General features: G+C 39.3%; 1 protein-coding gene across 1 annotated transcript in view; it reads right to left on the bottom strand.

Annotated features, from left to right (window-relative positions):
- Positions 1–16,877, bottom strand: part of LOC111863901 (RNA polymerase-associated protein CTR9 homolog) — a 40,582-nt gene extending 23,705 nt beyond the window's left edge. The window contains exons 1-8 of the mRNA XM_023850712.2: positions 16,638–16,877; positions 14,723–14,821; positions 12,074–12,313; positions 10,441–10,709; positions 7,238–7,433; positions 5,797–5,904; positions 3,471–3,590; positions 696–1,006 (exon numbers count right to left, since the gene is read on the bottom strand). Of these exons, the coding sequence (XP_023706480.1) occupies positions 696–1,006; positions 3,471–3,590; positions 5,797–5,904; positions 7,238–7,433; positions 10,441–10,709; positions 12,074–12,313; positions 14,723–14,821; positions 16,638–16,679 (1,385 nt within the window). The 5' untranslated portion in view covers positions 16,680–16,877. The remainder of the gene's footprint in view (positions 1–695; positions 1,007–3,470; positions 3,591–5,796; positions 5,905–7,237; positions 7,434–10,440; positions 10,710–12,073; positions 12,314–14,722; positions 14,822–16,637) is intronic.
- Positions 16,878–19,715: the final 2,838 nt, after the last annotated feature.

The following is a 19,715-nucleotide window of genomic DNA, read 5'->3' on the forward strand; positions in this document are numbered from 1 at the left end:
TGGAAGAACTTATTACCTACTTTCCTTTGACATGTGGACCACACAAAAAATGATGCCTTCAATAATTATTCATTTTCATGGGAATGTCTTTACAGAGTTGTTACCTAGCAATGACAGACAGAGACACCGACTCTCCTTTGATAAGACACAAAATTTTTCCATTGTTTCTGTTGTTATGTGTACTTGTTGTGAGTATCTTGATAGGTCAAAAATATTTCCTACTAAAGTGTTTCAAATTCATGATCATTCACCCATCATCCTATCATCCAACACCATATTGCATTGACTGTTGAGTCATTAAAAATATCTGCATAAAAGAAAATATCCAGTTCTAAAATTAAATATATTCAATAAACATGACTATTATTTTGAAAACTGTCCACTGACTAGAGATTTTTCAAACACTGTATTTATTTCCACTAATGGGGGTGACGGAGGGATGTTCTGCTGGTAAGTTAGACCTTAAAGAAACAGGCAGTCTCATTCATTGATCCATTAACAGGCAAAACTAAGTATGAACCCTCCCTCCTTCACACCTGATGACAGAAACAGACCCAGACCCAGTTCCTGAGACTTGTGTTTGTGTGGACAATGGCCAAAACAACAAACATGCCCACTGCAAGACACCATCATCATGGCCACTTAGATTTAACTTCAGTCAGACCCATCTGCCACATTCTAACAACATTACACACCTATAGTGAAGAGCTCCCACATTATTGTAGATCTCTGGAGGGATGTCAGCCTGCACTTTGTCCTTCAGGATCCGAGTGGCCGTAGCATACGCTGCAAGTGCACCCTGAAGGTCAGACTGCTCCAGTATCTGTGCCAGCTCAATCCATGCCTCAACATCATCAGGGAACTGTTCTGTAACCTTCCGCAGATGACTTTTGGCAATGTCACGCTTAGACTGGCTGCTAGAATTTGCATACAATGAACCCAGGATCTTCATTGTTTCGTAATTCCCAGGTTGTGCCTTTAACACTTTCTCGAAGCACTGTGCTGCCTGTTAACACACCAAAACAAGTGAATATCGGAACAGTGTTTCTATCCTTCACTTTCACCATAGCCTGTCTTTGTCATATTTACAGTTCATGTATTGACACTTTCAGCAGCTCAGATTATGTAGCACAAAATCACATGATAATTACAGAAAAATTAACTGAATCGAAAGTAGTCTATTGTGGGTTTCTTAACAACATAGTCAGAAACCAGATTACGTAGCGGCAGATGGCAGGATGCCTGACAAACTGGAAATAATTTGGAAGGTCATGGCCTAACTGAAGTCCTGTCTCAGCATTTTTCTGGAAGAACTAAGGTAAACCACAAAAAATCTAGTTAGAATAGCTAGTATCCATGCCTAGAGTCAGACCGAGCACCTCTGAATCGAACTCTATGCCATTACCTCTAGACCAAGGGTCTTCAAACTATGGCCCGTGAAAGAATTGTGTAGAAATGCGCCAATTGAACTAATTTTCCAATGAGTACTGGTAAAAAAATACTTGTTCATAGATTTCAAATTCATTAATTAAGATTGTGTTTAAAATATATTGATATTCCATATTATGTTAATATTAATATTATTCACAATTTTACTAATTCTGGACTGTAAACTGCGCAGTATTTCTTCGTACTTGTTCGGCCTCAATCGGCAGTGTCACTTCATGGCAATGTAGATAGCGCGAGCAGTTTGTTACTAGCCGTATTGTGCATAAGACTTCTTGCAGTGGTGCAATGTAATTGTAACAGATCATCACCTCAATTTAATCAGATTTTAAGAATGCAAAAAGAGTTCCATCATTCACAATAATTGTTTTATTATAATTTGTGATGAAAATATGAGCATTTGCTGCTACTGTCTGTTGTCATTAATATATGATAATTTATTCTCACGTACTTTGTATTTAGTTTATGAAATTCTGTGCTTTCAATAAAACTCATATACCTAGAGTTATTAATTTCTCATTTTATCTGGCCCATTGAAAGTGCTGAATTACCTAATGTGGCCCACATTTCAAAAAGTTTGGAGACCCCAGCTCTAGACTATCATGTTTAGGGGAAAAGATGTGGAAGGGGAACAAATGGCCTCGCTTGATTACTATCCCAGGATGTCCCAGAGAAGAAGGTGAGGAAAACTATAAAAACCCCCTTGTCAGGACAACTGGTCTCCAGGCCAAAATGTGAATTCAGGACCACCATAATATGAAACAGGAGTGCCGATTATTCAGTCACATTTGGAGCCCAGTGTTATCAGAACCATTGTACAGAAACAAAAGACACATACAATGCACGAGCAAGTTTTAAAAACAGAATTACCAGATATCACAATCCATTATCAAACCAATCAACTTTCTGGTAATGATACCAAAACCTGTCATTAGACACTATCCTGAGTCAGTTCAGTTATGCTCAGCTTCCCCACAACCCATTTCTAGACCAGCAAACCAAATAACAATGATAAATTTCATCTACTCTACAAACCACGATACAACATACCTTATGCAATCAACCTTATGCAAGAAGTCCTGTATATGTTAAGTTCGAATCTTCTACATGCATACAAATACCACAAATAAGTTGGGAATAGAATCCAGTAACTTTCCAACATAGACATAGCAGTCTATGCAACCAGCTGATAGAGATGCACTCTCATTCCCAAACTTGATGGAGTACAGCAAAGATGTATGCATATAAGACAAGCAAAAAACATTGAAAATGAACTATACAAAATGGATGTGCCATCATTTTAACACATACGGGTATCTCCAATTTACACAACTTTTACATATGCACATTTCACATTTCACATTTATGCTACTCCATACAAATTTCTGGCCTGAAAAAATAATCTTCAGAAAAAAAGAAGTGAGATTCATAAGCAGCTAAAACATTTAATGAAGCTGTCCCTGTGCTTAAATACACTTCACATCTTTAAGACATGCGGCAAAATAGAGGTACAGCTCCATACACTCTTAACCTCAGCACTAGATGAACGTAAGTGTTCAGCCTCATGCACCTGACACTTTGCTACCACGGAAACATTCCCATTACCCACTGGAGTGGAGGTAGGGTGGGCTCCAGAGCCAGTCTGGATGCTGCAGAGAAATGGTATTACTGCTCCTTAAATAAGATATTTTCAATGAAAATTGAAAGTGGTAAAACCAGAGAATAACAACAATTTTGAGTCATGAAACCAGTCTTTGATATGCAACTGCTGCATAAGTCAGATGATCATCAGCATTGACAAAACAGCCCTTCGTGAGCCAAAGCCTTCCTCCGAAGATAGTGCCAGATTGTGTACAGTTTTCACTTCTCTGGATTTCACAACAATAAATTTTCACAGAGCAAGATTATAAGCCTTGTATCTAAGTCACGGAATACTTGTACATAAAATAAACACAAGAGAAAAATAATTTTCCTATTACTGACCATCTCAGCTAAGAACAGACCTAGCAGTCAATGCAACTCACATTCTCTGTGTCTTCTCGGTAGACATACATCTGGCCAAGACCAAAATGTGGAAGCACGAACACAGATGGTGCAAACTGTGTGGCCTGATAGTAGTACTGGAAAGCCTGGTCATAATCACCCTGCAACATCAGTACCAACACATGAAACAGAAGGCCATTATGACATGTTTCAAGCTTAACATCCACACCAGCAACTCTCAAACCTTCATCAAAAGTCATCACAGCCCTCTGTTTAACCCTTTGACGTGGCCATTTAAATTCCGCGGCCGCGGCTCCTGCGGTAATATATNTTCCATCATTCCTGATCTCGGCACTGGATGGAGGTGAATGGTCAGTTTCACGTCCCAGCAACTTTACCTGCATGGAAAGAGACCCCAGTACCCTTTGGATAGGAGACTGGGTTGGCCCAGACCAAATCTGGATGCTGTGGAGGTGACAAAAATGTTCTGTCCCTGCCTGCAATCAAACGCTGGTTGTCCAGCAGATGTTCATCTGTTGCTGGTTACTTGCTTGGCTTACAATTTTCCCCTAAAGACTGAGGGAGTGCATTCCTCTGAAACCTCACTGAACATCTATCAGACTAGTGTCCAGTGTTATTCATTTATCTATCTACTCGACCAACACACTGGTGATGCTGTCAGTAACTCATGCTACACAGTATCGACCTATATGGAAGGAAGCGGTAATGATGAATTTGGCACTGAAAGAGTGAACATCCCCTTAACAAAATAACAGTACCCACTGTTACCTAAAATGACATAAGAACATTATACATAGGAAGGTTGAAAAGTAATGCACATGTGCTTGTAGAGCGCGAACGAAATGACCTTCAGAAGCATGCCAGGTGGCATGTGGAAGTAACATTCCCCCTCAATACGCATGCGCAGGTTTGAGGTCATTGCGTTCATCCAGTGTATTTCGAGAAGCGGAAGTATGGAGACGTGTTCTAGTGCTATGTCAACGCGAGTTAAACAGCGTGCTGTTATCGAATTTTTAACTGCTGAAAAAGTGACTCCTACTGAGATTCATCGTCGTTTAAAGGCTGCTTATGGTGACGATGCTGTTGATAGGTCTACTGTAAATCGATGGGTAATAAAACTCCGTGATTGCGAGCCTGGAAAAGCCATAACTGTTGATGAAACACGCAGCAGACATCCGATCACTGCCACAGACGATAATCATCGCAAACTCGTCGACGATTTGATTTAAAATGACCAGAAAATCACTCAAAAGCGTATCGCAAACCATATTGGAATATCCAAGGAACGTGTCGGCTTCATTATTGAACAATTGGGACACCGTAAAATCTGTGCACAATGGGTACCACGCTGTCTCACAGACGAGAACAAACAGCGTCGATTGGAATGCTGCAAGCAACTTTTGCAGCGCTACCGTGACAAAGGAGATGACTTTCTTTTGAATACTGTGACAGGGGACGAGTCATGGGTCCATCATTACGACCCGGAAGAGAAAAGACAGAGCGCTGAATATCGACATCCGTCTTCTCCTCAGGTGAAGAAGTTCAAAATACAACCATCCGCCAAAAAACTTCTTTTGACTGTTTTTTGGGATGCTCACCGAGATATGACCGATTTTCTGGAACGAGGGGCAAGGGTAAATTCTTCTCAGTACATACAGACTCTAAAACACCTCCGGCGTCAAGTTTGTCGTGTTAGAGGCAGCCTAGCGCCAATAATCTTGCAACATGACAACGCTCGTCCACACACCTCACGTGCAACTGAAGAGGCTCTGCGAAACCTGAAGTTTGAACCGATTCCACACCCTCCTCATTCCCCCGATCTTGCGCCTTGCGATTTTTATTTTTCCTCTACTCAAGAGAGACCTCAAGGGTAATCATTACACCTCAGACGATGAGGTGAAGGCAGCTGTCAAGTCCTGGATTCGAGAAAAGTCGGAAGAATTTTTTAGTGACGGAATGAAAAAACTTGTTACACGTTGGGAGAAATGTGTTAGCCTTAATGGTGACTATGTTGGAAAATAAATATATGCTTTTGAAACTTAAGAATTGTACTTTAATGTACTTTTTGCCCGATCTTGCTATTTGTTTTTGTTCGCGCTCTACAAGTATGTGTGCATTACTTTTCAGCCTACCCACCTAACATATCTGAGGGTACTATCTCAGCATATACCTGGAGAGGCAGGGAAGAAGATCCATGACTGAACTCAAGACAGTGTCCCAGCTGAGATGCAAACCAGGTACCTCATGAACACAAGTCAGAAGCATTAATGCTTTGGCTGACTTTCTTATTTGTTGCCTGCAAGACAGTGAAACCAAACCTTAGAAATTAACACAACAAAGTGTCACCTGGACATGGAAGGCTCTGGCCAGTTGGTAACAGCTCTCAGCTCGCATTGCTTCATTCTCAGTGTTGTGGAATGCATGTAGCGCAAGGTGCTGCACTTTGTGGTAATCCTGTAACACCAATAATGCAACATCAACTTTATTAACATGGATTAGGGGATTATAAATGCCTCCTCATGTTATGGAGCCTTTAGCAAAATTTTATATCACTTGTAACAGCATCACTTTGGAAAAAATGCAACACTCTGCTGGGTAGATGGTGCACATGCACCATTACAATAATGCAATACAGGCTAATAAAAGTCCAACACGGGATAAAACATATGGATACTTACATATTCACACATGATCCAAACAACCTTGAAAGTTACCACCATATTGTCAGTCACATTAGTGCTGCCAATGTTGGAAAACAAGATCCAACACTTGACCTTAGAATCTGCCTGCAATAACAAGCCAAAAAATTAGGCTTGTGGGTTTGTTTTCAAAAGATCAGGCCTCTGATTATTCTTCAAAAAGGGTTAGGATTTTGGTTTTGTTAGTAAAACAAATATCTAAAAACTTTCTAAGATTAGACCCCGGGTTTTGTTCTGCAAATAAACTTCTCCAGTTTGCAGCACTGATGTGCTGGACAACATAGCAGCAAAGTTGTAAGGTGACTTGGGTTGCCCATTAATACGTTACACACAACACATATTCTGAGTGATGTTTTCCTAAACTGCTTTAGAAGAGACTCACAAATAGAATGGAAAAAACAGATGGGAAAGGATTACTGGTGGAAGGGTAGAATTAGTTAGAGGTATGAAAGGTAGAGAGGTAAGGAGGAAGAAAAGGAAAAGGAAAGGAAGGAGAAAATGAATGAGAATGAAAGATAAAGAATTGAAGAAACATTTTTCAGAGTGACCAAACATGCACATGTGCTAGATTCTTATGACCAGATGACTTGATATTTTATAGAGACTAACTTTACACTGAATTTCTTAACCAGCATTACCTGAGAAACTAGGATACTAATAGTTTTTCTGATATGCATATTAGGGAGCTAGAATAGCATAGTCAGTACAGAACCTGACTACGGTCTGGCTGGTTGAAAGGTCTGATTTCGAGTCCTGGTAGAGGTAAGATTTTTCTCCTCTCCATGTCATCCAGACCGGCTCTGGGGACCACGCAGCCTCCTATCCAATGGGTATGAAGGGTTCTTCCCCTGGGAGTAAAGTGGCCGAACATTAAGCTGACCACTCATTTCCAGCTAGTGCTGATGTCAAGAATATGTGGATCTATAAATCCACTCTCCATACATATTCAAGATGTAGTCCTTAATTAGTTAAGCACTGGGACATTAACCAGTGTGCAGGTGTTGGACTCTTGTCACTGGGCTGTGTTGCATTCAAATGAAAGCAGCAGATATTGATTCAGTCAAGATTTTGAAGTGGAAGAACTATACCTTCTTGAAGAAAAAGTGGTTAGCCAGATGGTTCAGCACCATTGGGTTAGTTGAATCGATGGTATAAGCTTTTGACAACATCTGAACACCTGTCCGGATTGACTCTGGCTGCTGTTGGTTAAGCTTCAAGATTGAAAGACCAACCAGAGCTCCAACACACTGAGGATCCAGCTGAAGAGCACGTTCGAATGCCAATCTGGAACAGGCATATTATTAACTGTCCTTACTATACATGCTTCACTTTCTTACACACGCACACGAATTAACATAATGCTGACAGAGCTCTGAACGATGTACTTTTGTGTTACCATAGCAATGAACTGTCAATCATTAACAAATTGAAGAAGGGACATTATGTAGTAAGTCACAAATGAGTGGACAGTCTTTTCAGTGAAAAGTGAAAAATAAACTAAAGCTATTACTGTAACAAGCTATGGAGATCCATAGGGTTGTGAGACATTGAGGGTCCCACATTATCTAGACAGTCAGCTCACAGATGGCAGTAAGTTGTCAGCCTTTCACACTGGCGACCCTTTACCTCTCAGGAAGATTCCTGGTACTCATTTCCATCAGAGGCTGAGTTGACCCCAGGACCATAATAGTGTGACTGCAAGGATTACGTCAACTGAAAAAATCCACCTCATCGGGACTTAAACCTGTGACCTTACAGCATGTATATTCTGTGAATAGTGATAATATTTTGAAGTGAATATATGATGTGTTATACAAGGTTCGACAATTTAATTCCTGAAATTGCCGCAGTGTGTCGAGTCAGGCAAACTTATATACCCAAGCACATCTGGACATGTTCCAACTTGCATTTACATAAGCCACAGACCAAATGAGTCATTTGTTCCCAAGTTGCAGAGGAAGTAGTATGTGTCGATGGAATACCATTGGCGGAAAAATGAGTGACAAGATTCTGGAGCAGTGGATAAACATCAGGTCTTGTGTGGAGATTGGTAAAAGTGCTAGTAAAACATCAGCCCTATTAATAGTGGCTTATGGTGAATACACTATGAAGAAATTGAATGTCTGAATGGCTTAGGTGGTTCAAGGAAGGACAATAGGTGCAAGATGTCTCAAGAAGTAGGCATCAAAAAATGCAAAGGGCAGATGCATATATGGACAGAGTATGAACAAACAGTGAATCATCGGCGTTTTTGGAAGTGCTGACAAGGTTACAGGAATCTGTCCAGAGGAAAACACATGAACTCTGGCCTGGCTAGTGGATTCTCCACCATGATGGTGCACCTGTGCATGATGAGCTAGGAGTTCGTGAGTTCCTGACTAAGAAATCCATTACAAAAGTGGACCATCCACCTTATTCACCTAACTTAGTCCCCTGCGATTTTTAACTCTTTCCAAAATTAAAAAATGCCCTGCAGAGGCAGAGATTTGCTGACATTCCTGACATCTAAACAACATGACATTACTACATGGTATTCTGGAAAATGATTTTCAAGACTGTTTCTGGCAATGGCACCATAGTGCATAGCTTCACAAGGAGAGTATTTTGAAGGCGACAGCAGCCGCTAGTGAACAGGTGAGCAAATTTTGCTTTCTGGGAATTAAATTGTTGTATCCTGTATATAACATAAAGGAAACAGTATACAATTGATTATGCACACATTATTCATGGAAGACAGCAATAGACATTGACCTCAATGCGTTATCCATTAAAGTCAGGAAAGAAATATGGGAAAAAGTTTATAGTACAAATGTTCATACAATAATTGATCAGACTTCACCTTGAATGCACAATGTGTATCAGTCACACAAGTAATCCTATATAGCAGAGTTTCTGAACTCCTTTTTATATATCAAACCCATTCTTCAAGAGAACAAAAATCTAAAATCACACTGGAACCCCTCAATGTTAACAACATGATCAACTATTTCTCTGAGTAATTGCAGAAAAATTTTACACTGTTTACAGCACATTAAAACCAACACATTTTCTTTCATAAATACCGTATTTACACATGTATAGGCCGCAGCACAATTTTCAGACAGAAATTATAGAAAAAATATGTTTCTTGGAATATTATTTCAGGAGTATTACACCCTGTATTACTAATTATGAATATAATTTTTTTAAATGAAGTGTGATTTCGAACATTTTGAATATAAGCTGCACCCCAGTTTTCCTCTTGAATTTTTGGCAAAAAATGTGCGGCCTATACANTTGAGGTTCCCACAATTTCTAGACAATCTGCTCATAGATGGCAGCAAGGTTGTCGGCCCTATGCGCTGACCACCCTTTACCCCCAAGAATTTTCCTCATACTCCTTTCTGTTAGAGGCTGAGTTGACCCCAGGGCCATGTGCGGCTGGAAAGATTAGGTTAACTGAAAAAAAAAAACAATGACCTCATCGGGACTTGAACCCGCAACCTTCTAGCTTGTAGCATAGTGCCTCAACCAACTATGCTACCGCATAGATTACGATTGTTGTTTTTGGAGTGAATAAGGCAGAACAAGGATGTGCATGGCCCAATATACAAGTACTGCAAGAGTAAGTGTTGGGGTGTGTAACATGTTGCTGTGAAATAGAAAGGCAACATGTGGTTCCTCCAAACCTTCTCCTTAAACACATGAAATATGCATGGTAAAACATCTCTGAAGGTGCATCATCATCCAACAGTGATACAGATCATTATGTCATCATTAGAAAGCTACCAGATTCTATTTTAAATGCACAGTGGAACTCAGGATCATCACACTGGAGATATCCCTGAACACACAAAACTTTTCTCCCTTATGGTTGCAAGGTGCCTCTGTGGTCTAGTGGTCAGAGTTCTTGGCTACAGACCCAGAGGTCCTGAGTTCAATTCTTGGTGCTACCACATTTTCTGAGAAGTAGTGGGTCTGGAATGGGGTTCATGCAGCCTCATGAGAATAACTGAGGAGCTATTTCAAGGAAATAGTGGCTCCGGTCTAGAAAACCGAGATTAACGGCCATGGGGAACCATTGCACTGACCACATGACACCCTCTATCCACAAAAGTTGACACTAACTTCACCCACAAGCAAAAGTCACTAGGTTTCTACAGTTCGCTTGCCGACTACAGGCCACAGAGTTTGTTTTTGTTTTGTATGGCTGCAAGGTAAAATATCCCCTCAAGATGTTTCACACAGACTTTAAACACTGTTATAGTATTCTGTTCCAATCCCAAAGAGGAAGTCAGTTCAGCAGACATACCGTGCTTTATCCTGGTTGCCGAGTTTCATGAAGCAATGACCCATGCCTAAACGAACAGCTGCAGGACAACCAGGATTGGTGCGCAGCGCCTTTTTGTAAAATGCTAAGGCACCACGGAAATCTTTTTTGTTAAATGCAATGCACGCTTTGCCAAGGAGAGAAGGGATGTTGCTCGGTGACTGATTCAAAACAAAGTTGAACTGAGCATCAGCCTGCTCCATCTTGTCCCCCTCCAGCAGACAGAAATATGCACGTCCAAGCAAGTGGTTCTGCAGGCAAACATAAATGAAGATCAGTACAGCCTCATCATACTCCACAGACACTTACAATACGAGGTGAAAAATATCAGGAAATGATTTACTTTTGAAATTTAAAAGAAATAGATCTATGACATAACCCAGCACAAAATGGTTCAGTCAGCTGCTGGAAAACATAACAAAAAGTTCTGGGAAGAACTAATTGCCTACTTTCCTTTTGATACAAGGACCATGTAGAAAATGATGCCTCCAACAATTCTTCATTGTTGCGGGAAAGTCTTCACAATTCTTCTATTGCTGCAAGTATTTACTGCTGAGAGAACATGTTTACCAAGCCACTGCCTAAAGGATACACTTTACTGAGCTTTTGCCTAACATGGCTAAGATGGATACCCATACAGACACACAGATTTATGAGAGGGATTTATGAACTACACTGTTGAGATGCGCTCAGGTGCCACGATATACATACCAAGTTTCACAAAGACTAGTTCAGGCATTCAAAAGTTGACGGTGAGGAATCACAGACAGCATGGAGATCACATAAGCCTACTTTCATTTTTTCAAAATAAAGTAGGCTGAAAAGCTTGAAAGAAAATGAAAGGGGAAGATGGTGGGAATAAAGAAGAGACTTGAGACTTTTTGTCCACTGACCCATATCGCAATGGGAGGGAGGTACTTTACAACACATTCAGCATCTGGATTATACAGTGTCAAATGGCAGGATGATAGGTGAATTTGAAACAATTCAGATACAGAGTTGCCATAATTGTGATACTGTCCTAAAGTTTACCTGACAGGACTGAGGAAAACCACAAAAAGCCTCTATCAGGATAGCCAATGTCCCAACAAAGATCATCCCAAATATGCCAGAAGCATTACCACTATCCCCCCCCCCAAAACCCCTATACCCGTTCACTCTGTTGAACCATGTCCATTACAATTTACACTTTTGAATGCCAGAGTTTCGAAACAGCAACAATGCCAGAAGAAGAGCAGAAGCAGGGTCATTGTGAATGAAAGATACACTTTTCAAAAATTTACTCTGAACAAACTTGCAGACCTAAAAGTTACAACAGAAGCAATGGACATAATACAATTTGAATACATTTGCCACAGAAATATACTAAATATGAATGTTTGATGTAACTGAGCTATCAGTAGCTAAGACTATAAGGGTATAACATCAAATGGTGTAGGATTAGTGTGTATCAGCTGGAAAGGATGAACCTAAAGGGACTGATGAAGACCATGAATAAACCTCAGTTAGAGCAGTTGGTCTCTGAGTCACCTGATCCCATGTCCTCCAAACTATGAAGAAGCATTCAGTAACACAGTAGCCATTTCATAATGAAAATAAGATTGGTCCACCTCACCTGGTCATACATTATAATCTTGTCAGCAGTCGTATACAACAATGTGGCTTTGGTAAACAGTTCCCGCTTCTTGTCTTTGTTCTTCTCCCGGTTTGCCTCCTGCACATAGTACGCGGCCAGCATGTCCAGTGCTCGCATCTGGTCCTTCTCATAGTCTCGATAGTCCACATTCGCATCCAATCTAGATGCTTCCAGTATCCTGATAAAATCCTCGATCTTCCCCTGCTTATAATATTCCAGCTGAAAAGCAATGTAACAGATTAACTTGTATATGAACACTCCCAAATGTTACTATAACATTTCCAAAAAGATATAACGCACTCATTCAACTGGTTTTACTTAACAAATTGAGTTAGTAAGTTTACAAAGTATTAAATGATAGCAAATAATGAAACAGAAAAGATGTGTATGGAAACGTTTGGGTACTTTCATACTGTCATGCGTTTTGGATTTTAACACTTTGTAGACTGCGCACGCATTAATAAGTTTTTCACTTTTAAACATGGCTGACCGGTCGCGCATTAATATTTTTTAGAAAACTATAAGTTGCAACACATTATACATCGCTCTGGCACCGCCCAGCTTACACATAGCTGCCTGCAGCTGCGTGATAAGCCTCTGGAATTTTTGCTGACTAATCAGTTATGTGACCTCACTGTAACTGTATGCCCCTGCAAAGGAAAATAAATGCCTTTATTTCTTCAAGCTGTACGTAGCAAGCTGTCAGTGAGTAGTGCAATATGCGAACATATCCTGGGAAATTTACAAAGTATGGCCTACTTGTTCATGTAGTTACTGAAAGCACTTCAGGCTATATTGGAAATTTAGAATTTTATTCTGGTGAAGGAGAGAAATTACAAGAAACTATTCTTTCTGTTTTGGAACCCTATCTTGATCAAAATTACCATGTCTATCAAGACAACTTTTATAACAGTGTGGCAGCTGCAGAACACCTACTTTCGAGAAAAGTACGTGTTTGTGGAACAATTAGGGTGAACAGAGGCCTTCCTCCAGATCTGAAAGAGGAATGTAAATCCCTGAAACGTGGGGAACCACATTCAGGAGGAAGGGGAATATTCTTCTTCAGTCCTGGAGGGATACTCATGTTGTGAATCAATCTGATTTCCATAATTCACAATTCGAGCATGGTTGATGTTCAAAGGAGACATGGACAGGTAAAGAAGCCTGTTTGTATTTCCGAGTATAATATGTTCATGAAGGGACTTGACAGAGCCAATCAGTACTTGGCCTATTATTCTCTTCCTCGGAAAACAGTAAAGAGGACAAAGAAAGTTGCCTTGTGGCTTATAAATTGTGCCATTTTCAAAAATCTAAACCCTCATTCAAAATTTAAATACAAGGCATTTCTGCTGAATGTGGCAAAAACCTGGGCTACAGACCACACGGTGGCGGCAGAACCGGCGGCAGACACAGTCTTAGTGCGACCGGGCCCATCTACTCCCACCCCATACAGGCCACATTTTGCCCCCCTGGGTGACTCTCGGGTGATATGTGGAAACAAACCCTCACAAAAATTGTGAAGAGCGAACATTTCAAGGGGAAGCATCCTTCTAGGCAATGCCATGTTTGAGCAGTTCACAAGAAAAGGAGTATGACTGTCTACATTTGCAAGTTTTGTGTAATGCCACTTCACAGAGGGGAATGTTTCAAGAAACATCACACCCTCAAGCACTTCTAGGAGCATTGGTAAGTGTTCTCAAAAATTTGTAATTCATAAAATTAATTAGGAGATTTTACATTAATTTTTAAAGTGAACAGTGCACAAGTTACGGTAGTAGGTAAAAAAAAATGGCGGTCCCCAGGGAGATTTAAATATTTAAATTGCCAGTCCGCAAAGTGTTAAGTAAACTTACTGAACACCTATACCTCACAACTAACCAACCAGTCAATCAAATTTATTTGCAAAAATAAAACCAAAAGAGTATCCTTTACATAATGAAAACACAGTACTGACCTTCTAAAAACAAAGCCTAACCTTAAGGACTTACTGACAGCGAATTCTGAAGTTTCTAAGGTTAACCTTTAGATCTTGTTTTCACAAATAGCATTCTACGACTGGTAACCCTAACATGGTGGACAACATGAGATAACATTTGGAAAAATGTGTCTCCCCCCACATCTGAGGAGAGAAACAGATCCAGTTCCCCAAACATTGTGTTCTCTAGTTTTTGTTACAATACCCGCTGATTGGCAAAGACAAAAACTGAGTAATTCCATGTGTTACACACCATTGCCAGAACCCTTTAGAATCCACATAAGGTAAAGTTGTGAAGTTACTTGGGTCACTTGTTAATATACAGGTACCAACAGCTGTGGCATGAGACATAATATCCTTCCATTTGCTTGAAGGGACTGCAGAAAAATATAAGAACCCCACTATAGATGGCTGGTCTCAAATCCCAGAACTGAACACAGGAATCCTTAATATGGAATTGGAGTGCTGCCTACATAACCATGGCACTCACTAAGAGAACGATGCTGCACATACACACACACACACACACACACTTTGTGCGTGAACTTGTAGGACTTCCATGTGGCAGCACCATGTGACTGGTGAATGCTTTATTACCCTATCAGATATGGTGATAAAAATGAGGACAGATGTGCCTGATTCACAGTACTTACGGCCAGGCTGACCCACAGGTGCAGCTGTGCATTCTCATGGTGAAGAATACTAAGAACCTCGACACCTTCTGGAAGTTGGTCAAAGTACAACTCGATCACCTGCAAAAAAGTTTATACTGAATGTAATGCTAACACACATCATGAAACAGAGTCTTTTTAGTGAGACTAGGCATTGCCTGCTTTTTATTAAATGAAGGATTCATTAGCATGTTCACAACAACCCACCACTGGTCCCAAACCTATGCCAAATTAATCCAGTATACACCCTCAAAAACTATTTCTTAATACTCATTTTAATATTATTGGTTATGGCCGTGCCATAGCTCAAGCAGTTAGTCACTGACTTCCCACTGTGGTGGCCCAGGTTCGTTCCCGGGTCTGGTCAAGCGGGATTTGTGGTGGACGTAGCACTGGGGCAGGTTTTCTCCGAGTACTCCAGTTTCCCATGCCAATCTTCATTCCACCAAATTCTCCATCATCAGAATCACTCGGGGCAGGTACAAGAGGCCAATCAGTGGCCACCGTGCTGAGTGGACCCAGTTGGACTCCACCCCCAACTAAGCATAGTGAATATTATTGGTTGAGGCACTATGCTACAAGCCAGTAGGTCGCAGGTTCGATTCCCAATGAGGTTACTGGATTTTTCAATTCACCTAATCCTTCTAGCCGCCCTAGACTGGGGTCAACTCAGCCTCTAACAAAAATGGGTACCAGGAATCTTCAGTAAGGGTGGCTGGTGTGTAAGACTGACAACGTCATTGCCATCTGTGAGCCTATTGTCTAGCAAATGTGGAAGCCTTGATGTCTCACAACCCCATGAGCCTTCACGGCCTGTTACAGGGATAGCTTTATATTATCCTGCCCTCTACACTCTGGTCTCCTAAATGGTCTCTTCCTTTCAGGTTCTCTAACCAAAATCCTGCATCTCATTTCCCATCCCTTCCATGCAAACTACATTTGCCAAGGGAAACACTACCATCTTGTGGGATATAACACTGTACTATGCAGCATTATGTTCCAAAAGACAGAACTTTTTGCTGTATCTCTGTCTAAATTTAGTCAATAACATGAGGCACTATAACAGATGGGAAAGCTATACACAAAAACAGAGGCCACATAATCAGATTCTTTCCATACAATTCAAACACTATAAACAAAATAATTTCATTCTTCCTCAAATAAAAAAGATCATATGATAGTACAGTCCTACAAGTTATGATCTAATTAAGAAAAAAGCAAAAATTAGACTTAAAATAGACTTAAAATTAGCTATACAGTTACAATTCTGGTACAACTTACCACTGAAGTGAACTTACACGTGCACTATCGTGATCACTTAACAGGTACATGGCGAAATTAATTTATGAAAGTGGTATGTGACACATCGTTACGCCCAGCTATGTGCACTCACTTATAGCCTGAAATTCTATTGGGCAAAACAGAATTTAATTCGTGTGTTTAAATGACCAAGTACACTTCGTCTACAGAATTCTGTGGTGTTTTGGAAAAACATATTAGAACTATGCATCGCCAGTTCAAATAATTTATCAGTCAATGATGGACATATGAGAAGATCTTACTTCAGTTTGGCATAAATTAAATACGGGTCATTGTTTGATATACTGTGCCCTCATATGCTCAATTTGTCGCCACACTTGACATGAACCTTTCGCAGATCACCACGAAACACATCACAATGACAACAGTCTAAATATCCACGAAATTAGGTTAGGTACTAGTCTACTAACCATTCGCAGAGCACATATAATTCAAAATTTGTAATTGTCACACAATCGCTGTAAATTCTCTACTAACCATATGCAAAGTACATATACTTCAAAATTTGTAATCATAACACATTCCTGTATTTTCAAAGCTATCAAGTAAATCAACACAAATAATCAAAATTACGCACCTCATCCGTGTCTCGCAGTGGAATCTCAATGGACCCCACCATTTTGTGGAAGGCACTGTATATTCGTCTGTTATGCAAACTCTTCACCCTCGTCACTGATGGCACCTATCCGTTCCGTAGCTGTAATTATCAGCAGGAAACACTTCCCTAACGATTAACATCACCACTCTGCACAAATTAAATGATTACTGTTGCTAGTTGCTCCGTGCACATCAATGTTAATTTCTGCAGCACTGGATAGCGATGACGTCACGATCTTATGGCTGCCATCTTTATTTGTCTGTTAGTAACTAGATACAAAATGGCCACCAGCCCCGAGAGCATTATCGGTAAGGAAAAAGCACGCAACCATAATACCTGCTTATGCGTACTGGTTCTCCGCCCCCCCTTAGCCGCAGCGGAACCCGTAGTTCATAATAATAGCAACAAATAATTTTGCAACCTGATTGAAAGTTTTGCCGACATTCTCACGACGTTGTGTGTTCTCTGTCCCGGAGCTAAGTTTACTCTCACTTCATTCATATCCAGTGGGAAGGATATGAGTGAAGCGTCTTTAAAAACGGTTCCAAGGAAACAAAAAGCTAAACGGAGTAAGAACCTCTGCAGTACAAGAGATCAGGTTGCAAAATTATTTATCTGGAGAAACATTCTCACCAGTGCCTGTGAAATATGAACATTTCACTTACATCAATCCAACACCTCCTTACTGAAATGCACTGGACATTGTGAAGTATAATCCTATTTTTTACTAACGTATTCATCAATAACGTCAATAATACGTTACTAAAAAATAGGATTATGCCTCAGTACAAGAGGATGCTGAAATATAATATAATTGTGTGTATATTTGTGTTTAGGAAAGTTGATGTTGGGTAAACTTGAAATAAAATTCTGTTTCCATCAGAGATACCTGTATTCTACTTCATAACTCTGGTCACAATTCACACTTAAAAGCTACAAGGAACATAGGTGTTCAGTGAAATGAATGTATTATAAATCGTGCATAGGAAACAATAATACTGATGTGCATTTAGTAATATATGAAAAGAAATAAAATAATTGCAGAACTATGACAAACCTCATAACTGATACTCATGTTCCAAGTTCAATACTGAACAGAATAATATGGCCCAAATAAGAAAATAACTAAAGGAATATAATAAATCTTGTAAATCTGAAATATATACATATTTACAAGTTCAATACTGAATATAATAATGTGGCCAGAATAATAACTGAAGGAATATAACAAACCTTGAAAATCGGAAATATACACATGTTTACAAATTCAATACTGAACAAAAAAATGTAAGTAAAGTAAAGCTGTCCCTGTGCTTAACTACTTAAGAACCACATTATTATATTTAATATTGAATTTGTATATATTTCAGATTTACAGGATTTATTATATTCCTTCAGTTATTTTTTTATTCTGGCCATAGTATTCTGTTCCGTATTGAGTTATATTATTTATTGAATTATGAGGTTTGTCATAGTTCTACAATTATTTTATTGCTTTTCATATATACATCAGTATTATTGTTTCCTATGCATGATTTATATATATTACAGAAAACCTCAAATGGAATACCCACATCCAGTCATTATGTTCAAAACTTAGTAAAACATCCTATATAATTAAATCACTAAGAGGAGTTAGAGAGTCCAGATATATTAAGAAGCATTTATTTTGGAAAGTTTCTATCATTATTGAGATATGGCATAATATTTTTTTTGGGGGGGGGGGNGTGTTGCAAATAATTAGTGGACTTGGCTAAAAATATTTTCAGGCAAATTTTTAAGGAATATGGCATCCTCATGGTCACTTCTTTGTATATCTTAGACGTGTTATGTTACATAAAAGAGCACAAAGCAGATTTCATCCAAAATAAAAACATTCAAAAATGTAGTTATGATACAAGAATAAACATGGATTTTCATGTAAGATTTGAGATTTTCACGGCTGTGAATATGAAGAAAGCAGTCTTCTGGGATGTGGCACCGTGTAGATGTGGTGTTAACCGACGTTTCGGAGGAACGTATCGCCTCCATCTTCAGGGTAGAAGGATTTTCTTATTTTCCTTCTACCCTGAAGATGGATGCGATACATTCCTCCGAAACATCGGTTAACACCACATCTACAGAGTGTCACATCCCAGAAGACTGCTTTCTTCAAGGATTTTCATGTTCAATTCTGCAGAACTACATTATTTAAAAAAAAAAGTGTGGTAAATATGGGGATAGAACTGTATAGTAAGGTGCCAAATAAAATAAAACACTCGGTGGGTTTTTCAGCTTTTACAAAGACTTAAAAACCTTTTTATTGAAACATTCTTTTTATACAATAAATGAATTTGTTAGTTTTAATAAAAAAGTGGATGGTGCAAGTACTTATGTTTGGATGTCATAGCCATTCATGAGCTGTATATAGTAGTTTGTGTATTTTTTTAAATGTTGTATTTATATATTGCTTATAATTGTAACAAATATTAGTAGTATGCTTGTAACTTTGTAGATCTGTTTTGTTAACTTGTATTGCCGAATGACTTGTCCAAGTGTTACTATGTAGCAAAATGGATGACAATAAAATACAAATACAAATACATCATTATGGCGTACGGGGGAGTGGATGTATCAATCCACATTTTCTTAACCTCAGCACTAGCTGGAGGTATAACATAACAATGTGGCCAATGTAAAGAAATAACTGAAGGAATATAACAAATGTTGAAAATCTGTAGTATATACTTGTACATGTTCACAAATTCAATACTGAACTGAATAATATGGCCAACATAATAAAATAAGGAAGGAAGGAATATAGTGAACCTTTAAAATATCATAATACTTATGTTCATAATTTCAATACTGAACATAATGATATGGCCAAAATAATACAATAACTGAAAGAATATACCGATAATAACAAAATAGATGAACACAATATGTCGATACTAAAAAGTAAGGTAAAGCTATCCCTGTACCAGGCCGTGAAGGCCCATGGGGTTGTGAGACGTTGAGGGTCCCATATTATCTAGATAATGGGCTCAAAGATGGCGGTAAGGTTGTCAGCCTTAC

Source organism: Cryptotermes secundus, unplaced genomic scaffold (assembly GCF_002891405.2).
Source record: "Cryptotermes secundus unplaced genomic scaffold, Csec_1.0 scaffold171, whole genome shotgun sequence".
NCBI classification, from domain to species: domain Eukaryota; kingdom Metazoa; phylum Arthropoda; class Insecta; order Blattodea; family Kalotermitidae; genus Cryptotermes; species Cryptotermes secundus.